Below are 20,071 nucleotides of genomic sequence, written 5' to 3' on the forward strand. Positions count from 1 at the left end.
TGTTTTAATTTTACTTATACCCTCCAGAGCTTAAACAAAGTGTATACACTTACAGATACATGTTTATTACAAGCAAAGCTACTTATTGCTCTGTACTGGGAAAAAGTGATAAGCCAAACACAGTTGGTGCATTGTATGGTATTAAAATATCATAAACTTTTTAAGGCAAAGGCAAAGTTGAGTGTTGATGAGGAAATTTGGAACCATTTCATCTTTACTCACAAGTCAGTGTTTCTGATAAGGTCTTGGTTTTTCTATCTGGAATAAATTGGGTGTATGTAGCAGGAGAGAAGGATGGGGGAATGAGGGGAATCGGAGGGACTGGGAGTTTTGCAACATGCTGCTGCTTACTGTAAGTGCTGTTCAAAGATATACATGATGGATATTTTTTGGAACAATTGATAATAAAAAGACAGACAGCTGACAGTATTCTGCATGTGTAGAACATGTTTACTGACCAGTCCATTGGACCTGAACTGTGAACATCAACATGAAAAAAAGATTTCATCAAACAGTGATAGTAAACTCCAACTTAAAGAAAACTGCTGGCACATACAGTTGTTTTCATTTTCTTTAAACTTACAAACAACATATTTCAATGCATAATAGGTCTTAGTTGGATTGTATCATAGGTCCTTTAATATTACTGTACAGTAGAAAAAAAGCTGTACAGGTTGAAGAATAAAGGTTAACATTTCAGAACAGAAACTCTATGATCAGCAGTAGCATCCAGTCATATGATGAGAACAATGTGTACATCAACGTTTTTACAACAATCCTTCCAACGATCTGTCTGTCTGTCTGTCCTTCCCAAAATTCATGAACCATCACCCAGCTGGCTTTCAGTGTGGCGCTCCCACTCGGCTTGGTGTTCCTACTCGCCCTGACACACGCACACGCACACACACACACACAACACGTCTGGACAAGAAGTCCTGTGAGGAAGAGAAACAGTGAGACTGATGGAATCATAACTTCACTGCTTCCTCTGCAGGCTAAAAGACAGACCTCCGTGTCTCTAAAGCAGTTTATGTTCATTTGGAAATGTCTGTGAACAGCATGACTTAATGCACGTTGAATTTCATATTTGAACTGTATTTAAAAATGTAATATATTGAATATACTGGAAATGTATAGCAAGTTATTTGAAATGCATGCATAACTTTAAACCAAAATCCCAACAGCAGTCAGAAGATAGAGCATCAGATGAGAAATGAGGAAACTTGTTGTGCCAGTTCATATGCGCAAGTGTGTGTGAGAGCGGCCACACGCTATCCAAGATTGATCACTGTAACGACCAAATCCGTCAGACGTGATGTCTGCCGGAGTGTAGTGCTGGGAGGGGAACATGAGCTGGGGGGGATGTTCTGTATAGTATTTGGCTACACCCAATTAACTAATGCAATCAGCCATGTTGATGAATGGATTAGCACATAATTGCTTCAGAGGTGGGATCCGTGATTGAATTATTCATGCTGGGCAAAAGCAAACGTATGTTTCGCTAAGATTAGCAGTGTGTGTGTCCGCCTAGCGTTAATGGAAAGTGACGAAAGTGGGTGGGCATGGTATCATGTACTATTTCGGTTTGGTACACAAACCAGCACATGCTTATGTCTGCTTATGTCTGTTGACCTAAATGATGGCTAGTGCCGCAAGAAAAAAAAATACCACATGTACCTTAAGGCTGGTAAAACAACAGAGACAGTAAGCACATGCTGTATATTTAACACGGCTTGTTATCACTGAATCCAAATGGAGAAAGTCAAGTACTCTTAGTCAACTCTTTAAAGTTGGCAAAAGATGAAATGCAAATTTCATAGTTTGCATACAACCTAACAGACAGTGTATTATGTAACGGCACAACTTGACCTTAACAAGAAGTGTTACTACAGCGTCTGCAACACTACCTGCAGTAGTTTGATTTTCAGCTTATATATATCATATATATTTTCAGCTAACATAATATATTCGGTATACCAAGGCTAGGTATACCGAAGGGGGTACTTCTGCAGTCGCAAGGAGGTGCTTGGAAAGAATGCGTCATGCCCGGCTCCCAATCCTAGTCATGCCATAGCCAGTCATGTTTTCAGTTTTCTTTCACATCCACTTACTTTGCTCACTTCCTGTTTTATTTTGAAGTTCCCCCTGTGTTTGTGTTGCAAGTCACTTTCCTTCTGGTCTTTGTCCACCTTCCCACCTTGTGTGATCACCTTCAAAGCCCTAACGTCTTGCACCTGTGTCTAATATATGACACTAAGGGACTGTTCGTTACTCATTTAAGGGGCCACCGGAAGAGTTTTGGGACCTTCAGTCAAAATAGACCTGACCCTCCCTTCACCAGCAATACATTTCAGATGACCCTCCAAAATGATTAGAAGAAAAGGGATTACCCTCCCCAACAATTTATTGTACTGGTTTGCACTTAGCAAAGATGTACAGATTCCCATTGTTTTTTTACAGCCATGACATAGGTGACTAAACCTCTGCATTCTCATCTTACACATCCCACTCCTCTGTTATGGTGTGGTGGCCATTTCAGTAGATTTACTCACTAACATTGTTGTGGAAACACAATAAGCATGGAAACTAAATGCACACTTCCTGCATTACTGCATTACTTCAAATACTAAGTTACTCCTCTAGTAAACTAGTATTCATATGAAATAAAACAATAAAACATTGAGACCATTCAGCAAAGCACACTGGGTAATTCAACACTGGTTGCTATGGACTCGTCACTAGGCTTCCTCACTCATTGTATATTTTAGCATAGGTAAGCTTGCAGAAGCTGAACATTATCCAAAACTCCATTTCTCAGATGAGCGTCAATTTGGGAGCTTTCATGCTACCACTCCTTCCTTCTCAAATGCCTTGAAAAGGCTGTCGTTTGCACATTTTCACAAATAATCACCGGGACTGAAAGGATATACCTCCCGTCTCATGCCTTCCCGGGCTGCCGGCTGGTGCTGTCCGTGGTTTCGACTTTTCAAAATAAAAACTTGTGTCTGGTCAGCTATGTTTTTGTACGGTGTTTTGGATGTTTTTGAACTAAACAGTACGGCAATCATGCTAATGAATAAAATTATTTTTTCAGCTGATGTTTTAGTTACAACACGATGGAGCTAGCAAAGCAGTTTTGTGTTTATATGTGCGAGCGGGATTTATTCAGTTTGGGAAATCCCACGGTCTCTAAGCTACAGGTCTGGCTGACTAAACAAGGAGGGACCCATCTGCTAGTGATAGGGGCCGAGACTGAAAAGAGCTACATGGAGCTACATGGATAAATATACACCAAACAAGCCACTTTGAAATTTTGCTCTACTCATAAATACAAAAGTTGGGTGACCCTCCCCCGTAGACCAAAAAAAAATTGGATGACCCTCCCCTCAACAAAGAATAAAAGACATGACCCTCCCCTATTTTCCTTCGGTGGTCCATTCCATAAATACCGAACGGTCCCTAAAGGAGACTTTTAGCGTCAATAACAACGACAAAGGCACCTGACCAAGCGTCCGTATTTTACGAGATGGGAGTGAGAATCTGTTGCTAATTGTCTCCCCTCTCCCCTCAGGTGTATATATTCACTCCCTCACCCTTTGTTCTCTGCCAGTTCGTCTTATACCTTTGAGTTTAGCGTTACAGCCTTTTTACCCAGTGTGCTGCCTGTTTTTTGACCCGAGTCTGTGTTAGCGCTTTTTGGATATCGTTGCTAGATTTACCTTTTTGAATATTACTGCATGTCTGAGTCCTGCATCATGAGTTCCCTGTTTGCCCCGCCTGACAGATTGTGGAGTAGGTCAACTAATTTGAAAAAATTTGAAGAAAATTGTAATTTGATTAAAAAGTGTCTCCAGATATTTGTGTTTAGAAGGAACATAGACACACAAATAGGATTACAGATTGGTGTGATGCTGGTCTTAAGCATTTTCATTGTCCCAAGAACCAATAAACTCCCACTTACAACAGGCTGATAGCACCAGACACACCTTACATCAAACTAAATCAGTTGTAACACTTAAACACATGCTCTGCTGTGATTGAAAGTAGATTAAAAACTGGTTAGCAAGGGATGACAGACGTCAAAATAACTAAAGGTAACAGATTAATGGTTCAAGTGTTCAGCTTCTGGAACTGCAAATGGTAGTAGTGCAAATGCAACCTTAACCAAATCTACTGAAAAAAGAAAAAAAGTGACCAGGCTTAAATGCTGACAATTCCAGGGCCAGAAATATCCACTTTAACATCATCAATAGTGTTAAATCCCTTCACCTGAACCCATCTGGAACATGACAGGTGGTGTTGATGAAGGGGTACTACATGTTACAGGACTGTCAGACAGAAAAGGTTGGGAACCACTGAGCTAGTGTAACGTCCTACATCTACCTGCCCACTCATGTGCCACCTTCACTCCATTTCAGTGGGTTTCCACCTTTAACAGGCAGCACACTGACAAAACCAAAATGACCACTGCTCATTTTGAACACCTGCTGTGACATCACTGATTGGGGTGTGGCCTCAGGGTTCTGTTCTTCATACTTTAAGTGGATAACTGAACTAAATTGTTGATTTGACACACACAGGCATGGATTTCTAAGTTCTTTAAAGCTGGCTTAGTTGGTAATTGGAGCTGTTTAAATGTTTAGAAGAACCCAAACCTGAAAAGGTGCAGCAACACATTATAGGTCAATAGTTTAAGCAAGATGGTGTGCCTTTAATCTGAGATTTTGTCAGGTTTCATTGCACAGTAATAACATGTTTACGGTGTTCCTCAGCTTTAAATTAGCCACCGTGCTCATCAGCTCAGTTCTATGATCCCCACATCAGCATGGGAGTGCTGATAATGGTGCTGAATGTTTAGTCATGTTGCCGATATTTCAAATGAAAAACAAACTGTTATCACTTTATCCAGAGCTAGTTGCATTAGAATGATAAGAATCATGTTTGGCTTACATGCTGTTAGCCTATATTAGTTAAGCCACATTTGAAGGACATGTCCAGAGCAGCAGCCGTTTTCTGTCCTGTGTCATTTAGCCTGCTCAAAGGTGTTTTCTCTTATATTTCACTATCAGTAAAATGAAAATATCATATGAGAAAAGTTGTAAAATACATTCTGCAATACACTTCTAGATTTTTCAATCAAGTTCCCTGACTCTCCCTGTTGGGAACATGCCTAGCACTTCCCTGCCATTCCTCTGTATCTGCTGGAAGCCTGGAGTGTGTAAACGTGTGCGACGCACAAACGTTTTTACATATATTCAAACTCTGGCTTCTCACACTGACGTGAGAGATGAACATGCAAATCCATTCAGCCACATTCATTCATACAGCTCAAACACAATACAAGCACATAATTGAGAATGAGGTGGTAATTTGGTATTTTTCTAACTCTTGAAATACAAAACCCCAGCCTTGGTGTTTTGCATGACAGAAGGTAGCTTCTTGGGAGTTGTGCTTGTGTTTCCAATTAGTTTAGGAAGAGGAGAGAGATTGTGGAAGGGTACAGTGGCTGGTAGCAGAGAATGATAGGTAATAGGATAAGTAGGTGAGAGGAAGTCCAGGATCAAAAACACCTTCAAGCTCTCTGTAAAATAGTTATTAATGCTTCACACACTTTGAAAAGTCCACAGTGTGTGTGCATATGTGTGTGCCTGCATGCATCGAAGACTTCAGCTGGTGGTGGGAAAGAGCATGTGATTCTTGTGAATACATTCCTGCTTCCTCCAGTCCTGCTGATCAATCCAAACGGAACTTTTCTGCAACTGCCTAGTCACTGGTTGCCACAGTAACAGGAGGTACTGACATATGTGGCTGAGCAGATGTTTATTTTCACTAATCTAAATGACTCTATTTTTACAGTGATGTATGGATGCCAAGGGAGAACAATGTCACCATGGTGATGAGCTCGCTGTCTTGCAAGGATAAAAAAAAGAAAACAAGTGAAAGCAGGGAAGACAAAAGGAGAAAAAGAAACAGATACAATCACACAACAGAATCTACATGTGACCCCCACACAAGTCTCAAATACAAAACATCTATACGTAGATCACTGTTAATAATGTATTTTATTGGTCTGCCTTCACGTGTATTTAACTGTAGCCACAGCTGACAGAAGGCAAAACAATCAGTTTGAGACTGTTAGCTGTACTCTGCAAGTGTCTTAATGGCCTGTGTTTATCTATGACGAAGTTAGATTACAGCAGGTGTGACCAGCTGCATGGGGCCATGTGTGTGACTACATTTTGTTTTGAAAACACTCTTAACACCTTGATGCAATAATTCTGATTATTTTCTTGCATATTGTGAAATTGTTTTAATGGTTAGTGGTTTTGTTAGGATTTTTAAGGACAAAATAGTTTAACAGCTTGTTTGGCCCATCGTATCCACATGTTTATAATTTAATTCTGGCACACACTTTTTTAATTAAATGAATATTGCAGAAATGTCTAACTTTAGAGGTGGTTATTGCACTACATCAGGGGTCTCCATCCAGTAGCTCGCAAGCAGGTTTCCAGGAGCTCGCCAATAGGTTGACAAACTGAGACACAAAATTACCACAATATTAAAAGTGAGGTAGCGAACTTTGTGGGCCATAGATGTGTAAAGTGGTAATTTTTTCTTGACCCTGATGGGAATATTTTCAGTGATGTAGCTAACTTTGTGGGCTAAAGAAGTGTAAAATAGTCATGAACCTTGACGTGAAGTTAAGATTTTTCATAAGCTTTGGGTATTGCAATTTCAGTAAACAGTAGCTTCATTCAGCTTATGTGTGTTATGTAAATAGATGTAAGCAATGTGATACAAGTAGCTCTTGGCCACTTTTGTTATTGTAAAGTAGCCCTTAGATGAAGAAAAGTTGGAGACCCCTGCACTACATGATTAAACATTATTAGCTGTGCAGCCCAGATGGGCAATTTGCAAACAATTATAACCAACAGCTTCTTCTTTTCCAGTTCTGATCTCTTTTAGTCCACTTTGCTGCCTACACTGATGTTCACTGTGCTACCAGCTTTCACTCATGTTAAAGTCAATACTCGTCATGTTCAGAGAGCAATATCTTGTCTTTGTGTGTTCTCTGTACCTCCAGGATGACATCTGTCCTGGACAGACAGCGTCCCTGGCAGAAGCTGACCTCCACGTTGTCAAGCCGACAGTTTCCCTTGGTGATGTTCTTGACCTGCACATAGCGACGACACTCTGGCACGGGCTCGTCTGGTAGAAACACAGAGAGGAGGGAGGGAAAGGGGCGAAATGAGATTGGACAGAGCAAAGGGGGGAACAGAGGGCAAGGAAAAGGAGATTATGAGAAACCATCATTTTTGCATGAAAAAAAGGAGGAACAATAGAAGAGACTTAGCCAGAGACTTCCTTCCAGAGAGCACAGTGACATTTCCTCCACTGGGAGAGATACAGTATTAAAGCCCCAATGTGCTGTAGTTTAAGTAAGTAGTAGTTTTAGCCTCCTATAAAATGAACTATAGAACATTTAAATCCAAAGAAGGGGTTTGGAAGTCATGACATGGATTAAAGGGAACCCGTGTTCTCTGTTTGTTTGAGATTTGCATGTTTTACAACAAGTAGTATTTTAATTGTTCCATTTATGTTGCATTACCATAGATGAGCCTGGGTTTAGGATGACAATTGAGCCACTGAACAGTCTCTAAGTTGATTTGTGATGTGTTTTCCTGCATACTGTATGTTGTACTAACCTGGAAACTGCTTTCTACAGACTGGGCAGCAGCTGCCTGGCTCCTCCACCTTGACCTCGCCCTGAGAGAGAGATAACGTAAGTTATGGCCCATTCTTTTAATCAGTCTCAGACAGATGCAGACAGAAAACAGACATATGCAGTGATGAACATCCATCCATCCATCCATCTTCTTCCGCTTATCCGGTAACGGGTCGCGGGGGTAGCAGCTCCAGCAGGGGACCCCAAACTTCCCTTTCCCGAGCCACATTAACCAGCTTCGACTGGGGGATCCCGAGGCGTTCCCAGGCCAGGTTGGAGATATAATCCCTCCACCTAGTCCTGGGTCTTCCCCGAGGCCTCCTCCCAGCTGGACATGCCTGGAAAACCTCCCTAGGGAGGCGCCCAGGGGGCATCCTTACCAGATGCCCGAACCACCTCAACTGGCTCCTTTCGACGCGAAGGAGCAGCGGCTCTACTCCGACCTCCTCACGGATGACTGAGCTTCTCACCCTATCTCTAAGGGAGACGCCAGCCACCCTCCTGAGGAAACCCATTTCGGCCGCTTGTACCCTGGATCTCGTTCTTTCGGTCATGACCCAGCCTTCATGACCATAGGTGAGGGTAGGAACGAAAACTGACCGGTAGATTGAGAGCTTTGCCTTCTGGCTCAGCTCTCTTTTCGTCACAACGGTGCGATAAATTGAGTGTAATACCGCACCCGCTGCGCCAATTCTCCGACCAATCTCCCGCTCCATTGTTCCCTCACTCGCGAACAAGACTCCAAGGTACTTGAACTCCTTCACTTGGGGTAAAGACTCATTCCCTACCTGGAGAGGGCACTCCATCGGTATACTGCTGAGAACCATGGCCTCAGATTTAGAGGTGCTGATCCTCATCCCAGCCGCTTCACACTCGTCTGCGAACCGATCCAGTGAGTGCTGAAGGTCACAGGCCGACGATGCCATCAGGACCACATCATCTGCAAAAAGCAGCAATGAGATCCCCAGCTCACCAAACTGCAACCCCTCTCCACCCCGACTACGCCTCGATATCCTGTCCATAAATACTACAAACAGGATTGGTGACAAAGCGCAGCCCTGGCGGAGGCCAACTCTCACCTGAAACGAGTCCGACTTACTGCCGAGAACCCGGACACAGCTCTCGCTTTGGTCGTACAGAGATTGGATGGCCCTGAGAAGGGACCCCCTCACCCCATACTCCCGCAGCACCTCCCACAGTGTCTCCCGGGGGACCCGGTCATACGCCTTCTCCAGATCCACAAAGCACATGTAGACCGGTTGGGCATACTCCCAGGCTCCCTCCAGGATCCTTGCGAGAGTAAAGATCTGGTCCGTTGTTCCACGACCAGGACGGAATCCGCATTGTTCCTCTTCAACCTGAGGTTCGACTATCGACCGAACCCTCCTTTCCAGCACCTTGGAGTAGACTTTACCGGGGAGGCTGAGAAGTGTGATACCCCTGTAATTGGCACACACCCTCTGGTCCCCCTTTTTGAAAAGGGGAACCACCACCCCGGTCTGCCACTCCTTAGGCACCGTCCCCGACTTCCACGCAATGTTGAAGAGGCGTGTCAACCAAGACAACCCCTCCACACCCAGAGCTTTAAGCATTTCTGGACGGATCTCATCAATCCCTGGGGCTTTGCCACTGTGGAGTTGTTTAACTACCTCAGCAACTTCCACCAGGGAAATTGACGACAATCCCCCATCATCCTCCAGCTCTGCCTCTACCATAGAGGGCGTATTAGTCGGATTTAGGAGTTCCTCAAAGTGCTCCTTCCACCGCCCTATTACCTCCTCAGTTGAGGTCAGCAGCGTCCCATCCTTACTGTACACAGCTTGGATGGTTCCCCGCTTCCCCCTCCTGAGGTGGCGAACGGTTTTCCAGAAGCACCTTGGTGCCGACCGAAAGTCCTTCTCCATGTCTTCTCTGAACTTCTCCCACACCCGCTGCTTTGCCTCTTTCACGGCAGAGGCTGCAGCCCTTCGGGCCCTTCGGTACCTTGCAACTGCCTCCGGAGTCCCCTGGGATAACATATCCCAGAAAGACTCCTTCTTCAGTCGGACGGCTTCCCTGACCACCGGTGTCCGCCACGGTGTTCGTGGGTTGCCGCCCCTTGAGGCACCTAAGACCCTAAGACCACAGCTCCCCGCCGCAGCTTCAGCAATGGAAACTTTGAACATTGTCCACTCGGGTTCAATGCCCCCAGCCTCCACAGGGATGCACGAAAAGCTCCGCCGGAGGTGTGAGTTGAAAGTCTGTCGGACAGGGGCCTCCTCCAGACGTTCCCAGTTCACCCACACTACCCGTTTGGGTTTACCAGGTCTGTCCAGAGTCTTCCCCCACCCTCTGACCCAACTCACCACCAGATGGTGATCAGTTGACAGCTCTGCCCCTCTCTTCACCCGAGTGTCCAAAACATACGGCCTCAGATCAGATGAAACGATTATAAAATCGATCATTGACCTTTGGCCTAGGGTGCTCTGGTACCAAGTACACTTATGAGCATCCCTATGTTCGAACATGGTGTTCGTTATAGACAATCCATGACTAGCACAGAAGTCCAACAACAAACAACCACTCTGGTTTAGATCAGGGAGGCCGTTCCTCCCAATCACGCCTCTCCATGTGTCTCCATCATTGCCCACGTGCGCGTTGAAGTCCCCCAGCAGAACTATGGAGTCCCCTACTGGAGCCCCATACAGGACTCCATTCAAGGTCTCCAAGAAGGCCGAATACTCCGAGCTCTTGTTTGGTGCATACGCACAAACAACAGTCAGAGTTTTCCCCCCCACAACCCGCAGGCGTAGGGAGGCGACCCTCTCGTCCACCGGGGTAAACTCCAACGTAGCGGCGCTCAGCCGGGGGCTTGTGAGTATCCCCACACCCGCCCGGCGCCTCACACCCTGGGCAACTCCGGAGAAGAAAAGAGTCCAACCCCTATCCAGGAGTATGGTTCCAGAACCGAGACTGTGCGTAGAGGTAAGCCCCACCAGATCCAACTGGTAGCGCTCCACCTCCCGCACAAGTTCCGGTTCCTTCCCCCACAGAGAGGTGACGTTCCACGTCCCCAGAGCCAGCGTCTGCTGCCCGGGTCTGGTCCGTCGAGGCCCCTGACCTTCACTGCCACCCATGTGGCAGCGCACCCGACCCCAGCGGTTCCTCCCACAGGTGGTGGGCCCATGGGTTGGAGAGAGAGGTGCCACGTAGCTTTTTCGGGCTGTGCCCGGCCGGGCTCTGTGGCAAACCCGGCCACCAGGCGCTCGCTGACGGGCCCTCCATCTGGGCCTGGCTCCAGACGGGGGCCCCGGGCTTCCTCCGGGCAGGGTCACATCATCTCTACCTCGTTTTTTCATAGGGTTTTTGAACCATTCTTTGTCTGGCCCCTCACCTGAGACCACTTTGCCTTGGGAGACCCTACCAGGAGCACAAAGCTCCAGACAACACAGCCCTCAGGTTCATAGGGACACACAAACCTCTCCACCACGATAAGGTGATGGTTCCCGGAGAAGAGTGATGAACAAAACATCTCAAATAATCTCCCTTACCCTGTCAACACTCAGCCAATTTATTGGATGGAGTTATGTTTGGGCATAATCACTTGCATCATGCATTTTACTCAACATGTGACAATGAGCACACAATAGTATACAGTAGGTTTGGTTGATGTTGCTCAAAATTAACATGACACAAATTACATGGACAACATATGAATTGTGTCAAAATTTGTCTAAAAAAACAAAAAAGGTCATAACATCATCTCTGTGAGGCTGTACTCAAAAAGTGCTTACAATGACAATGCTAGAATTCTGATGTTATAATATAATAATGTTTACCATGGTCACTATCTTAGTTGAGCATAGGAGATGCTAATATTTGCTAATCAGCCAATGCTAGTGAAAATGTCATTACTGTTGGGCATAAACCAAATAAATTTGACCTGATGATAGCACTAGATGAGAAGTTATTAAAATGTATCTATTTCATGGTCATCCATCCAATGGTTTTTGAGACGTTTCACTAAAAAACTAAAATGTACAGTAAACTCATGGTGGTGCTAGATGAAAAGCCAGGGGATCACCAAATACCCTGGGACAATTGTCTGTATAAAATGTTGTTGTACTCCATCCAATAGTTGTTGAGATATTTCAGTTCAGGATGGGTCAAACAACACAGGACTTTCACCCGGGCGAGCGGGGATCACGTCCCGCGTGTGGCGTTTTGTTTCCCGTAGTCTTCCTAATCACAACCGTCCCGTTATTGTCGCGCGTCCCCAGCGGATGTCTCACGGGGTGTGAGGTGTCCTTTCCCTGTAGTGTTTTTCCTAAACCCAGCCTCCGCCACCCCGTTATTGTGGCGCGTCCCCAGCGGCCGTCTCCTGGCGTGTGAGGCGTCCTTTCCCCGTAGTCGTGGCCGCCTCCCGGCATATGAGGCGTCCTTTTCGGCCGTCTCCCGGCGTGTGAGGCGTCTTTTCCCCGTAGGGTATTTTGTGCTGGCCACCACGAAAAAAATGAGAAAAACGTCCCCGTGAACACGTATCAATAGATTAAAAATAAGGTGACATTTACAAAAACTGCCATGATACCGGGTTGTACAGTCTGACAGCAGGCTTCAGCACCCCCACCAACACCAGCCTCAGTTCATCCCTAATAACTTCACCCAACTATAAAATGCCTCTAACACACACAACACACACAACTGTTCACCCCGAGGACTTCTCCTTCCACTCTGCACTGCCGCCAGCCTTCCCTCAGGGATGGAGGGAGCCCACTCACTTAACTGGTGGGAGGTCACGAAGAGGACCATTTTAAGCCTTTAAGTCAAGAGACTGTATGCATGTATGCATCTGTGTGTGTGTGTGTGTGTGTGTGTGTGTGTGTGTGTGTGTGTGTGTGTGTGTGTGTGTGTGTGTGTGTGTGTCTGATGCAGCAAGGGGTAGAAATGGTGTGAAATGTGGATTCCTGGTTATTTCAAATGAAAGGGCACATGTCATTTAAAGTAAAGGGTAGTCAAATGTGTGTCGTCTACAGGTTGTGAGATAGACATCAGAGCTCTAATAATGTATCTGGTACAGAAAGAAAAATGAGCAGAAAACATCCTGATAACTTTAATCACCCGATATAATAACAAACCTTCAATCTATTACGTTAAAAAGGGCCAGCTGCAGGCATATTGGGAGATTTCATTTTCTTCAAAGCATTGTGGTTAAAGGGATTATTTGCTGATTTTCAACCAACTTAATAATATAATATTAATAACAATGGTCAACTTCCCTTCATCTTACCAGTGCCATGAACTCCCTACTCACAGGCCAGAGACAAACCTCCAAGTAGGCCTGCACGATAAATCGTTATAAAATCACGATCTCGATTCACCCTGTTCACGATTTAATTTTTAAAGGCATTTTTGGCCTTTATTTTGGTAGGACAGGTCTCGCACAGTTCAGGGCTTCACCCTCAGCCAATGACAAAGCGCCTTTTAGTCACGTGTTCGTGACTAAACGAGCGCGAAAGTTCGGAAATAAACCAAATGGATATTGATGAAAACCCAGGTACTAGTGCTGAGAATCAGCCAACCCCTCAGTCCCAAACTGAACTCGTTCCAAAAAAAGACTGCATTCGGTGGTGTGGAAGTATTTTGGATTCAAGCAGGACGACCAGGGTCAATCTGATGTGATTTGCTAGGCATGCTTTGCCCTCGTTGCAGCACCGCAAGGTAACACCACAAATCTTTACCAGCACCTCAAACGTCACCACAAAGTGCAATATGATGAAGCCGTACAAGGCAAGAGGTCCGAAAGACGTTTCAATTAGCCTATTTACAGCCATGTTCAGGGCCATATTCAGCGCAGTGCATTAAACTTCTATTTTTGATAACCTACTTGAATAGCCAGTTGAATGTTACTTCTATAAAAGGCAGGCAGTTAAAGAGTGTCCTAAGAAATCATTCTGTTTTTGATACTGTACTTAAATTGGCAATTGACAAACTCCATTTCTCTAGAGACTGAAGCTGTAGCTGCAGCATGTTGATTGACATGTTTTAATGATGTAAAGACATGTTCAAGGAGTTCAGATAGAGCCTGTATCAGGGCCATATTTAGTTCAATGTGTTATATGTCACTATTTTTGGTAGCCTACTGTACTTAAATGGCCAGTATGTTCTTAATTTTCTTTATTCATTGAAGCCTCTATGTTTACAGGCTTGGGGTGATGCGCGGTGATGCGTGAGGTGCCAAAAAAATCTATGTTTGGTACTGCCAATTTGTTTTGTTTTGTCATGGTTCATGTGTGCAATAAACATTACACTTCGTGAGAAAAAAATCGTGGCAGAGAATCGTGATATCAATTCTAAGCTAAAAAATCGTGATTCATATTTTTCCCTGAATCGTGCAGGCCTACCTCCGAGTGATGCGTTTGACCCAAAACAAGGTATTTCCTAGGGCCTATTGCTTGAACTTGAGACTGGATTTCCAGTAACAGCCGCCCCTCTCTATTTCTTAAACTCAGACCAAACTTTGATTAAACTGTAAAACTTAGCAGTGCTGATCACATATAAACCAAGGTTGGTAACTGTGTATTGTCAATTTCTTGCCTAACATATTTTCAGAAAATATTTCAGCTTACTGTTTAACTCTTATATGGGTTTGTTTTGTTATCAGCCGATGTTATCAGCCCAGTCAATATGGAAAAGCTTGACGTGCTTGCATTACCCCACCAGTGGGAGTGTTTAGTGGTACGGTGCAGTTTTCTACTTTTTGAGCGAAAGGGAATATCACAGCTTCTTTTTTCTGTTTTCTCTGGACATGTAGCACCAATTTCAATAAAACGTTTGTGTCATTCTTTATGCATAGACAGCTCAGTTTTATGAAAAGATGCTCTTTCCAGCAGTAAAATACTTCTTTAACTATAAGCTGAGTCATAAATGACAGAATGCACTGTCAGTAACCACTTCTCAGGCTGTCAGGAGAGGGAACACTGTGCATTAAATGACCTTTTCATATTGGCCGGAATAAGGAGTGCTTTCACTGAGGCATTTTATACAGACCTGGTGTGCTACAGATATAAATTTAGCTTACTGTGTCAAGGATAAAGTCATTAGTGGGTAGCCTTCTAATTAAAGGGTTATGTCACCTAAATTATATAAATTAATACATATTTTCTCACTTACCTCTTGTGGTATGTAGCTATGCAGACAGTTTTACTTTTATTCACCTAGATTTTAAGACAAGAGTATCAATGAAAGAAGATCCACATTAAAAAAAAAAGTTTTTTATACTAAACAAACACGGATGTCATCCAGTTCTGCATCTGATAGACATAAGAGGGCAACTTTGCACTTTTCATTAGAGCAATGTAAACATTCCTTTTGATTGTGGCATTCCACTGAGGCTGTCATCATGGTAATTAGAAAGATATTCATGATAACTGAAATAATTTTCAGACTTAAATATGTCAACAACTATTGAGTGAATTGCCATCAGATGTTGTCCAAACATTAACACTTCCCATCAGGGTGAACTGCATTCATTTTGGTGATCCAAACTTGTCCACTAGTGCCATAATTAGGTCATAATGTTTTTATGTGGTACCAAAAGTTCCACCTGTCTCAAAATGTATTTATATTTAATATGGAGTTCATGTTTTTCTTCATCTAGTTTCTACAGAGCACATACATAATTGAACACTTGGCTCATCATCTTTTTCAAGATGACCAGCTGTTAACCACTCATACAGTATGCACATGATTTAGCTTTATTTGTGAAATGAAGTCATTTTTTTCTGTGATGTGCTCTCACTAACAATGACAAGCATGCAACTGCTACCCATAATCCCTCATGCACGACAATCCAATTACCCAAACCATATGCAAAAAGTTAATTGATGAATATTTATAATCTAAAGAAGATGCTATACTTGACATATAATGCTCTTAAATCTGACTCAAAATTTCAACTGTAACTAAAAGGTTTCAGCATTGCAAAAAAGATGATATGATATGATACGCTTATAAGGAAACCAGGTTTCAGTATTTCATGGCAGGAAGAAGGGCACGGTAAAAGAAAAAGTGCAGGCTTGTGGGAGGATCGGACAGTCAGGTATTGATCTACTCCAGCCAGCGACTTGCAGAGAACATCCCACACATTCTTCATTCTTGAGACGCTGCATGAAGTGTCCCACCTCGGGGTAGGAGTGGTGGTTGAGTGGACAGATGTGTTTGTCTGAGAGACTGATCGTGCATCTGTATGTGAACCCTGATCTCTCTTTAAAGTAAAACTCATTCAGTCTGTTTGCCAGGTGCATAAACAGATGCACGATCAGTGATATTAAATTATTTATCAGCTGGTAGAGATTTTTAAGAGCAATGTTGCAAGCAAGACATCTTTCAAGCAATATATACAGGATTTCTGCCTTAATGCCTCAGATATCAATTTAGTACTGAGTGTCAGTGTGTGTGTCTTACCTCATCACAGTTGAGTGGCGGACATCTTAACTGGCACAGTTTCTTGCCGTTCACACAGCGACATGTCATACAGCCTTCATCCCACTCTGATCCGGCCTGGCTCACGCAAACAAAAACACACACAATGTTAATATTTACTTACTAGACTTTAGAAATGCAGGTAATATGAAGATCCCTCAACAGCCTGTTAGTCTGTTAGTTCAACTGTTCAGGTTTGACAAAGTGCAACTCGTCATTGCACAGGATAAAGCTCTGCCTGCACCTTTGTGCATCATTTAGGTTATGGTGGCCCTTTATGATGCTGTAATAATAAAAAAAAGAATACAGATTACATTATGTATTTTCTGTGTGTGTTAGCTATTGGAATCATTAACAGTGCCCGGTTTTTACCCGCACAAAGGCACCAACTAGGGAGTGCCTTTGTGGCTCACACTGAGACATTTGGCTTAATAGTCATGAGGTAGTTAATTAGAAAACCATAGAGGGTCTTTATATTGACATTAGTCATCACCAGCTGACAGACAGTGAGAGAGAAACAGTGTAGACAGGCGGAAAGAAAGAAAGAGACAGATAGGAAGAATGACTGAGAGGGGTAGATGAAGGAAGAGAAAGAAAGAAAGAGGAAGACTGAGGGAGAATGGGGATGAAAGCGAGGGATTGAACACAAATCCTGTAATGAAAGCACAAGAGGTACTAGTGAGGAAAAAAACAGTATGGGTATGGGAGGAGAAATAAAAAAACAAAGAGAGAATAAAAGGCCTGAAGAAGAACGATCAAGAGGGGGATGTGACCTCTTGTCAGTGTATGATTAACTCTTATAATCCTATAATATCCCTTCCTAAATAAATAATTTCTGGCAGGCTTGCCCAGTTGCGGTCCCAGTGCTGGCTTTTTACGCCACCTCCTACATAATTGATTAGGCTGAGAGTTGGAAAGGCACTGTGTTGTAATGTGGCCCATGGGGCCTGTCACTCATCTTCTAATAGGCCCTTCTTTATGAGTAAATAACACAATGAGAGTGAATTGGAGGGAACGTAAACACCATGGTAATGGTAAGGTTCAGATGCACGACACAATGAGGCAGACACAATGAGTACAAGCTGCCAAGTTAGCTGGGCAGCAGATATGTGTGTGTGTGTGTGTGTGTGTGTGTGTGTGTGTGTGTGTGTCTGTGTGTGTGTGTGTGTGTGTATGTACCTCCCGCAGGTTGCCCTGGTCATGGCAGGGACAGAGGGCGGGGATGACACAAACCCCCTCAGTGTTGCGGTAAAGCCCCTCCCCACACACGCAGCCCTCGACGGAGCGGCTGCAGTTGACAGGAGAGGAGGAGTAAATGTCTTGGCAGCTCCTCTCGCACAGCGGGACCTCCTCCGACGCGCTCCTCTTCCACTGCTCCCCGTCAGGACACGCTACAGGGGAAGAGGAGAGGGAAAGGAGTGAGATAAGTGTAAGAGGAGGGAAGATGAGACAGAAAGATGGTAGGATGGTATTCAATTCAATTTCATTTATAGTATCAAATCATAACAGTTAGAGTTATCTCGAGACACTTTACAGATAGAGTAGGTCTAGACCACACTCTATAATTTATAAAGGCCCAACAATTCTAGTAATTCCCCCAAGAGCCAGCATAGTGCGACAGTGCGACAGTGGCGAGGAAAAACTCCCTTTTAGGAAGAAACCTCGGCCAGATCTAGGCTCTTGGTAGGCGGTGTCTGACGGTGCCGGTATGGAGGATATATTTATTGATAATTCAAACTGAAAGTCCAAAGAGGAGGAGGATAAAAGGCCCTGCTGGTTAAATCATGAGAGATATAAACCTAATCTCTTATGAAGATATGAGGGGTTGCACTTTGCGACACTCTGCTCCCCATCATCTTTTTATCTCTTTCTCCCCCTGCTAGTTTAAGATGGTATCACCTGTTTACGAAACAAAACCCCAGTAATGGCCTTTGTAGGCTGTGACTGATGTGACTGTCGCTCAGTTATTTGAGCCAACTGTTGCAGCAGCTGCTACTAACTACAGATAGGTTGACATATCTATCATGGTCCTGACAGTTCAGTTGCTGATGCTTTCAATGCTAGAACCGAGGGGCCTATAAAGTGCAAGAAATGCATTCAGTAAGAACAGCTGTGACGGAGAATCACTCACCATCACAGAACTTGGAGGTACAGTTGAACACTCCTCTTTGGCACACACTGGAGAAATAAGAATCAGGTGAGTGAAATAATATGAGGGGAAACCAGCAAGGCTGATATTATTGAACACGGAGATACCAAAGCAAGCATCATATCACACAGCTGAGCCCATCAGAATATATCAAATGAGTATCATCACACTGTGAGGGAGATGAGATGACTTACAGCATGTCTGCTGCAGCCGGACTATCTATTACAGCAGATATTGTATCAAACCAGATTGTTGTTGACTGTATAGTTTGACAGAGACAGTGAAACTCAACTCTGCCAATGCTCTGTAACACTTTCAGAAATGGACTCTGAGATGATTTGAGTAGCATTTTTTTATATCAAAATATCATTGTCAAGTTACTTGGGATATCTTGGTACATTTATGATGAATAAATTAGACCGTGGTCAACTTGACAGTGGTACTGCTTGTACTAGGGTTTCTTAAAACAACACATTCCATAACGCCCTGAGCATTTTGTTACTTCTAACCTTTGGTCGAAGGCTTTCACTTTTACTTGAATACATATGTTGTTTTTATAGGAGTTTAAATTGTTCTACCATCTCCAAAGACATATTTAGGTTTTGTGCTGTAAAACTCTTTGATTGGAGATCAGGTAGATGGGTGCACAAAGTGTCTGACTTTTAGGCTGTGTTTTTGCATCCCATCTCCTACAAACAATTAATCTTCCCCAAAACCTTAACCAAGTGTTTTAATTGCCTTCCTTAACCAAACTAGAATCAGAAAACATATAAGGGTTACATATAGGTTGTTTCGGAAGGCCTTGACATAAAAGCTGTTTAGATGTTAGGACCTTTTTGGGTCAATCATAATGTTACATTCTTAACAATGATTACTATGATGATGACGTTTTTTAGTGACATACAAATGTTTCACATGGGCTTTAAATGTCTATCACTGACATATATTTATATATATTGAAAGTATCAAAATTATTGCAAAGTGATCGTTGTGTATGAGGGATGCATGCTAGATGCATGTTGCATCTTTCATGTATTATTATATAGTAATTGCTATCTTGGAAATAAAAATAATAAATAAACATTATAGTCACATACTGTACCAAGAGATTAAAAATAAAAGAACCAGACTCAAATCACTCAAATATGAAGAGACAAAACTAAGAATTAATTTCATGAATATGTGAGAATATGACCAGGTCTAAATCCTACAGGACAGTCTGGCTGCTCACAACACAGCTGACTGAAAACAATAGTTAAATCAGTGAATGAATGGATGAAACCGTGTGAATTACCATGTGTTGTAGAGGTGCTGAATGATAAAATGAAAAATAAAATTCTATCACAGCAATCCAACTACACGCAAACACAACCCCACATCCCCACACACACATGCGTGTTCAGACCAAGGTTATAATTGTTAATGAAAACGAACAAAATAACGAAAACTAGGTGGGAAAAAAACTGTTAACTGAAATAAAAATAAAAACGAGGCATTACAAAAAATGATTACTAACTAAAACCCACTTTAAAAACTAATTAAAACTAAACTGAATTTTAAGACAAAAAGTCACAACAAAATAAAAACACACATGATTACACATGATTAACAAACGATGAATTACATCATGTCTCATATATATTTCAATACACAAACATATGTGTGTGTTTTTTCTCTATGCACACTTTACAATATATGTCTTCAGAACAGACTGTCTCAGACACATTTGAGGTCAC

General features: G+C 43.2%; 2 protein-coding genes across 2 annotated transcripts in view; both read right to left on the reverse strand.

Annotated features, from left to right (window-relative positions):
• Nucleotides 1–759: 759 nt before the first annotated feature.
• The window catches only part of LOC116048944 (SCO-spondin-like), a 147,883-nt gene continuing 128,571 nt past the window's right edge, over nucleotides 760–20,071 (reverse strand). Inside the window, exon 119 of the mRNA XM_035998115.1 lies at nucleotides 760–906. The gene's annotated coding sequence lies outside the window, so the exon portion shown is untranslated. The remainder of the gene's footprint in view (nucleotides 907–20,071) is intronic.
• LOC116048952 (SCO-spondin-like) lies at nucleotides 6,473–18,756 on the reverse strand. Its single transcript, XM_031298282.2, has 6 exons — nucleotides 18,318–18,756; nucleotides 17,366–17,577; nucleotides 16,169–16,264; nucleotides 7,707–7,767; nucleotides 7,079–7,209; nucleotides 6,473–6,535 (listed from the first exon to the last, which is right to left on the reverse strand). The coding sequence occupies exons 3-6, from the start codon at nucleotides 16,235–16,237 to the stop codon at nucleotides 6,473–6,475; spliced, it is 324 nt and encodes a 107-aa protein (XP_031154142.1). The 5' UTR covers nucleotides 16,238–16,264; nucleotides 17,366–17,577; nucleotides 18,318–18,756.

The sequence above is a fragment of the Sander lucioperca genome, chromosome 23, assembly GCF_008315115.2.
Source record: "Sander lucioperca isolate FBNREF2018 chromosome 23, SLUC_FBN_1.2, whole genome shotgun sequence".
Lineage (NCBI taxonomy): Eukaryota > Metazoa > Chordata > Actinopteri > Perciformes > Percidae > Sander > Sander lucioperca.